We start from the raw sequence: 10,637 nt of genomic DNA, 5'->3' as shown, positions 1-10,637 counted from the left end.
CGGTGAACATTCTGTACTCACTGTATATCCACACGAAACCATCAATGGTTGACTTTGTAATGTTGTATTTCTATTTTAATGCCGTTATCACACTTAAACACAGTTTGAAAAATGGATTCAGGATGTACTCGTTCATTATATAAATTTGGTTGCAGTCTAGAACCCTGCTAAGTATGTACTAAGTAGAAAAGAATTGAACAAGTACAACAATTTGGAGGACCAAATAAGAACCTGTCTGAGAAATAAGCAAGTTCAAGGTCACACAGTAACACAACAATATGAACTAGTGTCATTTGATCTGCTTCATCAGTAGCTTCACCTTGATGAATTTGACAAGACAATCACATGCTTTTCTCGCTGAGATCTTTCCCGGTCTTTTGTGGCCTTGACTTGAGGGTGGCAAAAGGTGAACCAGCATCAGAATGGAAGACATGTTGCTGTCCCAACCTGGAGACAAGGAAAACAAAATAAACACATTGGTTTTAAGTTTTTAGGTAGAAGGGGTTGAACATACCCTCCTACTCAGTTGAACTAGTTTAACTTAGACTTAACTTCACTTGGATGATGTGCCGGTATAAATACATTAACCACTCTAGTACCTTAGTTTATACTGCACACAGAATCAGTATTAACAGCACATTCATGGCCAAGTCTTGATGACTACAGATGTGTGGATGAATTAAGGTGAAACCTCTACAGATATTGAAATGAGGTCATAGAGTTAAACTTTATCTACTACATATCAGCCATACTTTTGTTATTCAGAGACCCAAATTCTGTAAATCTGCAACACCTGTACTAGGCCTTTGAGAAAAGATCAGGGTAGAAATGTTAGAGAAACAGGTGATTTTCATTCTGACAGTTTACCCATTGCAAGTCTGTGTTGCATATGAATCAAGCATGTCTAATGGGTAAAGTTGAGACCACACTTTAAACTCTATAGATCTGAATAAAGCTATGCTTGTCATAAACACATAACTTATAGCACAATATAGTTACCTTCTTCAACTTCAGTGGCTTCAGCATTTTGGATGAGGTCTTGGAGCTCACTAGTCTGTGCAATAACCTTTGGTTTTATGTTGGTAGACCACTTCTTCAACAACTTTGCAGAGGTCGCATCACCAAATAGAAGTCCAAAATCTTGATCAATCTGTACAAAATGCCAAAGATAATTAAAGTAGGAACCACAGTAGAAACTCACTTTTTTTACCTAATGAGTCTGGGTTACTGCAGAACAACAATAGCACTTAATTTCATATGTGTATGTTTTCATGTTTAAAGATTTGAAGTCCACATACCAAGCCTGGTATATCCAAGAATCGCGGGAAAATAGAAAGAATATCAGATGACTCTTTAGGGTCGTGCAGCATCTTCTGCCGATAGCCCAGTGTTAACCTCATCTTATCCTTTACCACTGCCTCGTCAGCTGTATGCTTCATCAGGGCAATTGCTTCCTGACACTGACGTTCATCTTTCAACCAGCTGTCTTCTTTGAAGGGATCCCTGTCAGTAGTTGGCCCACCTGAAAGTGTTTAAGACAATACGAAAACCAAATATTTAGTTCCTTTTCTTTCAAAAGCATGCACAACACATTTATACCAAAACTAAATACATGACAGGAAAAAACATAGAAAACATGCATGTACAGTATCCCAGAGTGACTTTTAAATTTGCCCAACATGGATGATTGTGCAAAACATATTTGCATTTGAAAAGAACAGCAATTATATTTTGAAGAGATACTATGTAACACTTGACCTCATTTACATTATGACTTAATGACAGACCAATCTGGAACAAAAGAATACTTTTTAAAAATGATAAAAATAAGCAAGTTTTATGTTCAATAAAAAAAATTAAAAAACGTTTATCAAGCCTTCCAGCCAAGCTAATAAGAGCAGTGACTAAGCATCAAATCTCGCACCTGTTTGTGGTTGGCGTTTCATTCGTCCCTCGGATGCTTCCTTGAGTCTTTATTCTCCATGCCAGATATCCACTTCCATCTTCTGCATTGTAATAATGCTCCTATGACCAGAACAATACACAGACCTAGTAGTTATACATTACACAGCTAAGAAAATAAATACCATATGAATTATAAAGTAGATAATCTTTACTCTTTAACTCATAAACATAATCGTTTATGACCTTCTCGCCTCCAGGGCTGCTCTTTAGGATATCTTCAATCATCTGGAGGGGGGAATTATGTTATATTGAGCAGAGATGAGAAATTATTAACAAATGACAAGTGTATATAGTTCCAAATATCTTTACTATTTAAGTAATTCTATATAGATGTATTTCAGAGGCAAGATTGGTGATCCTTACTTGGCCAAGACGACGTTCCTCAGCTCGATTTTTTTCAGGAGGACTTCTAATCAACATTGCTGTGTCATCAGACTCTGACGTGCCCTCGGTATCTCCTAAATATGAGCTTAAGCTTAAAGAATCTGCAATATAAACCATATCAATGGTCTGAAGATCTGTTCATACTACTTTTGATTGCATGCTATAAAAGCTATTGAGAATTAGTCGAATAGACATATTAGCCTATGCAAATATGGTGAATATTGCTGAGAATAAACAAAACTTACCATCAACGCTTGCTGTGCCTGGGACGAAAATTTCTAGGACACCAATGTCTGGTCGTGTCAGCAGATATTCAAATGCTTCCTCATCAACCTCTGTCTTTGAGTCATCAAAGACTTTTACATCCATTGTAGGAAGATCAAATTTCTTGTCAACTAAAGGAAGACAAATCATTGGGAAATTGACAAAGGCCAGCAATGCCAAAGGAACTAAAATATTATTCGTTATTTTTATAAGATAAAATCATACACTTATTATATTACTATTAAAAAATATTTTCAGAGGGAAAAGTATTAATGATATTAACAATGTTAAAGTTTGTTATATCTCACCACATTCCAAAAACGTCTGAAATATAAAAGGTGTTGGAGAAAAAATATATTTCTTGCTATATTTGAACTTCACTCTGACAACGTTGTTGGTTTGCATTCTGGAGGGACCAAAGAGACAAAGTTAAACAAGGCGTTAACACTCACAGTCAGATGAAAAAAGGAAAAGAAGAAAAAAAAACATTTGGTAACACTTTAGAGTACTAGGCTTATTTTATAGGCCCATTTTCTTTCTTTTTTTTACAGGGCGAGTAAAAATTTGAATTACTGGCCCGACTGGATTTTCCAGCTAAAAAATCCTTAGCGTTGAGCCCTAGATTATGTATAAATATAAGGTAATAAACAGCATGATAACTCTCTAATATTGGCTGAAGTCATTGTTAGCTGTTGAGGTTTTTGTAAGATTTTGGATAGTAATGACTCAAGTGTTACTACATCTTTCTAAAGAAGGAATTACTATTCCAAATCTTCCAAAAATATAAAAAGCCTACAATGACTTTAGCCATTATTACTTGGGAATTTAAAAGCTAATAATAACAGTTTAATAGTTCTGTTAAGGCACTGTGCTCAATGCTCATCCACATCAAAATGGCCTCCATCGATCCTAACGTTAACTTAACTCATTACAGAGTCAAGTACATGTGGTGCACAACTCGAGCCGCTCGTCACAATAACGTATAGTGGACAAACATTTGATATGAAGCTAACTTCACTGGTGTCAATTAACGTTCATGTAATCTATATGTTAGCTAACGTTATTTTCTTTGGTTAACAGTTACAAAAATAAGATCATTTATAATTTAAGATAAGATAACTTTCAAGATTTATCCTAACTTAGTTCTATCTTGAGGCCAAATGTGATCCTTAAACTCTAAGGTTTATGCTATGTGTTCCTGCACAACATCATCTAACAAGTGATTATGTTAGTGATTTTCCCTCATTAAGTAGCTAAACTTGTCGAGCACTAACGTTCGCGTTAAACTTCACAAGTTCACATTAGAAAGCGTCGCGATCTCTGTAATGTTAAAAAAATGCGGCAAAATGGTCTGAGCTCAAAACAGAGGCGATTATTATGAAAAGGAGTTCTAAAACTTTGAAATTCTACTTACTTTTACATCCAGCAGAAGCACAACTTCTTCTTCCAAATCCACATGCGGCGATCACCGTGACCAACGTAATGGCGGATAAACGAAACTTTCGGAGGAGAAGATTTTGGGGAGGAGTCACAGTTACTCTTCAATTTTGCTCCCACTCTATGGACACATTTTACTCTGTTCACTCAAAATAGATCAAAAACAACTATTTTTGAGGAAAAAAAAAATTACTCTGGAAAAATTACTCTGCCAGTTTTCCTGTGTGGAGTTGACTCGCCATCTCAAAAAAACTGAAGAAATCCATTGATGCAGCGATAAGGGAAGAAAAAAAACCTAACCAATTGAATGAGACAAAATTACAAAATAGATCCTGATAGTGTGTCCAGTGAAAAGAAGAAAATAAAATTGAGGGAACTTCTATAAACAAAACAATCTTTTCTGTTCCTCTTAAATTAACAACTTTGTTTTAATCACATTTTCATCAAACTCTCTATGGGTCCATCTTGTGCAGGGTGGCAGAACTTAACTTAACTACAGCTCTGATTGGATAGCTGCCATCGCTCTCTTAAAGGGGTCCTATTTGTTTTTGGGGTATACTAGAATGTTTTCATGCTTGATTGTTAAAAAAACATTATTTTTCACATGTTTTACACTATTACAGTTCCTCTCTACCTAGTCTGGTTGAACGCGTCGTTTTCGATGAAGCCCCTCCTTCCGAAATACTGAATGTGCTGTAATTGGTTAGCTGACCCAGTGTGTTGTGATTGCCAGCATTTAGCGCATGTTCGAGAAATGTGCCGCCCTTTCATAACCCGCGAGATTTACTCAAATGTAAATATTAAGTACAAATAATAAGACATACTTATAAGTTCTCCACATCAGAACTGTACATCAGTTCTCTGATTCTTAAACAACAGATAGTCTTGACAAAATGGGAATGGCTACGTCTTTCAGGAAAAGCTTTTGTGTGTATAGCCTGCATTGTACAATGCTTAAAGAACCCTCGCAAATATAATATGGAATAACTTTAATATAATTCTTTTGTCTGGGTTACACCCTCCCTGCTTAAACGTATGCACGTCCCGTTGCATAGTCTTTTAAAGCACCAATTTATTCATGCAAAATATCATGGGTATCAGCATACCCATAGTGCGCAGTCCCGATATGGCGCTGACATATTGGAACTTGAATCTGCGCAGTAGCGATCTCGGGACCAGACCTGCGCAGTAGTGAGCAGGAAGTAAAGCCGCGAAATCAACGCTCCGCCCTCACTCTCGCAGAATGCACTCTCCCTGAGTGCACTTTTTAAAAAATTGATAGTAGTACGACAAGAGTCTTGTTAAAATAAAGTAAATACAATCTCCTCAGTCCTCCGAAGATCCCGAAAAAAATGTCTTCAGTGACTACTTCCAGAGCCATTGAAAAACTGACTACTTCGCTCAGAGAACCCGTCAATCACAGCTGTCAATCATGACGTTACACCACCGTTTTTATAGCATCACGTAACTAAAAATCAACTTATTTTTGAAACAGACACTTGAACTTACATCAGCGTGATAAAAACTATTTAGAAACCACCTTTGGAAAAAAGATATTTGAAGTGTAATTTAATTGTTTAGTTGGTCTCACGTCCCGTTGAATAACACGGGGAGGCGGGGCTTATGACCGATACTAGGACCAGTCACCGGGGGGCGATCGAGACGTTTTGGCTTCACTTTTCAGGGCTTGTGCGGCACGCTTGGGTTTTACACATGCGCAGTAAGGTGAATTTAGCGTTTTCAGGCGTTTTCCAAAAGTTTCTCAACCACACTGAAACATCGGTAAACTGCCCGAAAAAGCTAGTGTGGATGGAGAGCGCTTTTAAATAAAAACGCCGTTTTAAAATGTATCCAGATTAATTAGCTGGATACATTAGCTAGGTCCTTGTTTCAGGTTAAATGATTCTGATTGGCTAAGAAATAGATAAACATAGTAATTTTCTACACATATACAGATAGACTGAAGCATATCTCCATCAATTATGCAGCTGACACTCGGACCCTGAAGTTAGGCACGTCGTGACCGTCCAGGTCACAGATTTGGGTTGCTGGGCACCAGCCTGTCCCAAACTCAGTCAATCTCCAATAATGCCACACTGTAAAAAATGTTCGTAATTAAGACTGTAAACAAAGCAACGGAAAAGACATGTTAATTGTTTAACAGTATGTACCCTTACTATGTACAGTAAAAAACTGTCATAGCTCTCACGGGACATTTCAGTAAAATACTGTTAAATGTACAGATTTTGGAAGCACACTGTAAAAAAAAAAAACCTTACTGTTGCATTTACCGTACCTTATCATAAAAAATATGGTAGCGTTTTTTAGATTTTACATCATTGAACTAAAATTTACTGTCAAAAACTGGCAGCTGTGGTTGCCAGTACTTTACCGTAAAAATAAAAAAGGTAGAAATATGTATGTTTTACGGCACTGAACTAAAGTTTACGGTAAAAAACTGGCAACTGGTTGCAAGCGATTTACCGTAAAAAATATGGTAGTAATATTTTAGGTTTTATGGCCGTGATCTAAAGATTACGGTAAAAAACTGGCAGTTGTGGTTGCCAGTATTTTACCGTAAAAAATACGGTAGAAATATTTTAGTTTTTACGGCACTGAACTAAAGTTTACGGTAAAAAACTGGCAGCTGGTTGCAAGTGCTTTACCGTAAAAAATACTGAAGTAATATTTTAGGTTTTATGGCATTGAACTTCAGTTTATGGTATATAAAAAAAACATGCCAGCTGTTGTTGCCTGTAATTTAAAAATATTGTATTACAAAACAATTTGGGGGGGCGCATGCGCGCAGTTCATGGAGTAGTCGCCTTTTACAGAGCTCTTCTCCGCTGACACTAGATTTTGAATGTTTTTGTAATTTAAGTACCATCAATTCACTTTACAGGCGATAACGACCTTTTGAGAATTACCAGTTGTCAGTTGTTTTGAGTATTTCGTGAAATGTAATTTCATTGAGCGTGATTTTCGTTATTCACTAACTCATTCGGTGTGCGCAAAATGGCGTCAAAGAAATCTTCAAAAACCGTTGCAGCTATTAAGGAGGATGCAAATCCAAGTGATCCTATCGCACAGGGAAATGTGAACATGATACTTGCTGCAATCGGTGCCCAAGGAGATGATTTAAAAAAACTGATAGAGGACAAGATGACAGCTCTAAGTGTTCGTTTGGATGCGTTGGACGCCACGCTGGTTAACTTGCAGTCAGAACAGGCCGGCATTAAACAAAAAATGGCAGAGATAGAAGGTGCCCTGAACGGTACTGATTTATGCCTCGGTGCGGTCGAAAAGGTGTGTGAAGATTTGCGTGCGGAAAATTAATCTCTCTGGACTAAACTGAATGACTTGGAAGGACGCTCTCGCAGGCTGAACCTCAAATTTGTGGGAATAACCGAGGGTGAGGAGCGGGGACGCCCCTCTGTGTTCATTTCAGACTTGATCACTGAGCTCTTCGGTCGAGACAACTTCCATAAACCTGTGAAAATTGACAGAGCCCATCGGGCTCTGCTACCCAAGCTGTCTGAAGGCCAGAGACCTCGCACTATTATCGCACGGATCCACAATGATCGGGATAAAGATTTAATCCATCTGAGCTGTGAAAAGTTTCCTCTGGAATATAAAGGAAAGCGGATTCACATCTTCCCTGACTATACTCCGGAGGTGACCGCGCGGCGACGTGCCTTCAGTTCAGTCACGAAAGCTCTACAGGAGGCCAGATTGAAATGGTCCCTGCGTTTTCCAGCGAAACTGACACTGCATCACAACGGGCGGGAGTGCTCTTTTAAATCTCCTGAGGAGGCTAAGAAGTTTGTGGATAACTTGTCGAATGACTCAGCGTAACTTCTATGTGTGACTCTACTCAGCTTGACCTGAGTATGGTCCTCGACTATCTGAAGTGGACTATTTTTGAATCATTTTGTTATTTTCATCGTGGTACGTAATTCAGTTGAATGGTTATTTGTGCGGCGGAGAGCAGCTTTCTTTCTGTGGGTGTGTGTTAGCCTACTCCTTGTGTGTTTCATTATTTCTGCTCTTTTTTGGGCTAAGGTAAGCTAAGTTAGACTTTGCACTCTTGTTGTCTCGAGTTGATGGGGAATACTTGCTGCTTCGGTTCTTGGAGCAGCTGTGGGGAGTTCGTGAGTTCTTTTTTTATGTTTTGTGTTGCACCAGATAATGCTACTCTTGCTACGATTATTACTATTTTTGTGTTTATGTTTTTTAAGATGTTGTATGAGTAGTGGCACTATTACTAATAGCAATAGCGATGCTGAAATGAATATTACATTTGTAAGTTGGAATGTAAGAGGAATGGGACACCCGATTAAAAGGGGAAAAGTTTTTGCACAGTCATTGTCGTTGAGTCATTGTCGGCTGATATTATTTTTCTTCAGGAAACCCATATTAGACCCAGCGAACTGTGCGGCTTAGGGCAAATTGGATCTCACAAGTTTATCAAGCCACTTTTTCCTCTAAAGCCAGAGGGGTGGCTATACTTTTTAGGAAATCTATTCCTTTCCGAATGCAATCTGTGGTGTCTGACCCTGCGGCAAGATATTGTATCAGGATGCATTAATAATTTCCAGATTACATGTATTAACGTTTATGGACCAAATATAGATGATCCTGCTTTTTTCAGAAAATTATTTGGGCTTATTCCAGATACTAACTCGACTAATGTGATAATTGCTGGAGACTTTAACTGCTATTTGGATCCTCATCTTGATCGTCATTCTTCACAAGTTCCTCATCCTATTCAATCTGTTGGTGTTTTAAATAATTTGATAAAATCCATGAATCTTGTAGATGGAGATTACTTAATCCAACTGCTCGTGATTATTCTTTTTTTTTCTCATGTTCATAAATCCTATACACGTATTGATTACTTTATTATTGACTCCAAACTAATTCAGGGGGTGACTCAGTCCAAATATCATAATATTTTGATTTCTGATCATAGCCCTGTTTCTATGGGTCTGAAAATTTCACTACCAAAGGCGCAGTATTGTTGGCGTTTTAATCCTCAATTATTAATGGATAAACAGTTTCATTCTTACATGTCTGAGTGTTTACACCAATTTTTGGAGACTAACGACAAGGGGGATGTTTCAGACTCTTGTCTGTGGGAAACATGTAAAGTAGTGTTAAGAGGTCATATTATTGCATATGAATCCTCTTTGAGGAGGGAGAAGCGTAAGCGCCTGGCTGAGATAGAATCCACACTTCCATCTTTAGAACAAACGTTCCGTTCATCTAAAGCTCAGAGTGACCTTAATGCTATTCTTAAGTTGAAATATGAATATAACTCTATTTTGAGCGATCATGTCTCTAATTTGTTAATTAAACTTAAACAGAAACAGTTTGAATTGGGAGATAAGGCAGATAAGCTTCTTGCCAGGCAACTAAAAGGTGTGCAGGCTAGTAGGGCCATTCATCAAATCAAATCTCAGAATGGTACTTTAGTAACACATCCTAAAGAAATTAATAACCGTTTTGTTGAATTTTATAAGCAGCTTTACTCGTCCAACTGTTCTGAACTGAACATTACAGGACGGCAATTCCTTGATGAGGTGGACTTTCCAAAACTTAATGAATGTGCCAGAGAGGAATTAGAGAAACCGTTTACTCTCTGTGAAATTTTGGAGGCAATTAATTCCTTTTCTAATGGTAAAGCCTTGGTGTGGAATTCTATAAGGCTAATGCAAATGCAATTGCTCCTTTGTTACTTAGAATGGTAAATCATTCAATTGAGAAGGAAATATTTCCCGACTCTTTTTATGAGGCACACGTATGCCTTTTGAAGAAAAAAGACAGAGATGTTACGGAGCCTTCTAGTTACAGGCCAATTAGTCTTCTTAATTGCGATCAAAAAGTAATTGCCAAGATTTTGGCCACCCGTCTGAATAAGCATGTGGCCTCGTTAATTCACCCAGACCAAACTGGCTTTGTCCCAGGACGATTTTCATTTTTTAATTCACGTCGCCTGCTAAATATTTTGTACAGTAATCAAAGTAAGAGCTCTAAGGCAGCTGTTCTTTCTTTAGACGCTGAATCCCTTGAGGTTTTTGGCTCTTTTTCTGGTTATTCTGTTAATTGGGAGAAGAGTGTTTTCATGCCCTTGGGTGAAGGGTTGGACGCTCAGTTTCGGAGGTCATTACACTTTAGAGTAACAGAGGATTATTTCACTTATTTAGGGTTAATCATTCCGAAAAACAAATTAAATTTAAACAAATTTTCACTCTAAATTTTGCAGAAGCCATAAATAAGTTAAAAATATATATTGATAAATGGAGGGTGCTTCCGTTATCTTTAATTGGTCGGGTCAATGCTACTAAAATGGTCTCTCTACCTCGCTTTATCTTTTTCAGAACCTGCATATATATTTGCCACATTCTTTTTTTAAACAATTAGATTCTGTCATTTTGCCATTTATTTGGGGTTATAAAGCACATCAAATTTCTAAGGACCATTTGCAGAAGCCGAAAGAGTTGGGTGGTCTAGCGCTACCTGTTTTCCGTCGTTATTATTGGGCTGCTAATGCCAGGGCTATGATGTTCTGGTGGCTTAGTGATCAA

The 10,637-nt window shown here is 37.7% G+C and overlaps 1 protein-coding gene across 3 annotated transcripts; it reads right to left on the bottom strand.

The window, feature by feature from the left end:
• Positions 1–319: 319 nt before the first annotated feature.
• LOC311076444 (uncharacterized protein) lies at positions 320–4,097 on the bottom strand. 3 transcript variants are annotated; one of them, XM_084104681.1, is made up of 9 exons: positions 4,028–4,097; positions 2,922–3,019; positions 2,595–2,744; positions 2,329–2,450; positions 2,118–2,190; positions 1,925–2,025; positions 1,299–1,522; positions 1,000–1,150; positions 320–447 (listed from the first exon to the last, which is right to left on the bottom strand). In XM_084104681.1, exons 2-6 carry the CDS (start codon positions 3,016–3,018, stop codon positions 1,943–1,945), a joined length of 525 nt encoding a protein of 174 aa, XP_083960807.1. In that variant the 5' UTR covers position 3,019; positions 4,028–4,097; the 3' UTR covers positions 320–447; positions 1,000–1,150; positions 1,299–1,522; positions 1,925–1,942. The 3 variants fall into 3 exon arrangements, with proteins under 3 accessions (XP_083960807.1, XP_083960805.1, XP_083960806.1); XM_084104679.1 differs by having other exon boundaries at positions 2,149–2,190; XM_084104680.1 differs by lacking the exon at positions 4,028–4,097 and having other exon boundaries at positions 2,149–2,190; positions 2,922–3,212.
• Positions 4,098–10,637: the final 6,540 nt, after the last annotated feature.

Source organism: Abramis brama, assembly GCF_963993115.1.
Source record: "Abramis brama genome assembly, chromosome: 25".
Lineage (NCBI taxonomy): Eukaryota > Metazoa > Chordata > Actinopteri > Cypriniformes > Leuciscidae > Abramis > Abramis brama.
This window is presented reverse-complemented; position numbering and strand designations above follow the sequence as displayed.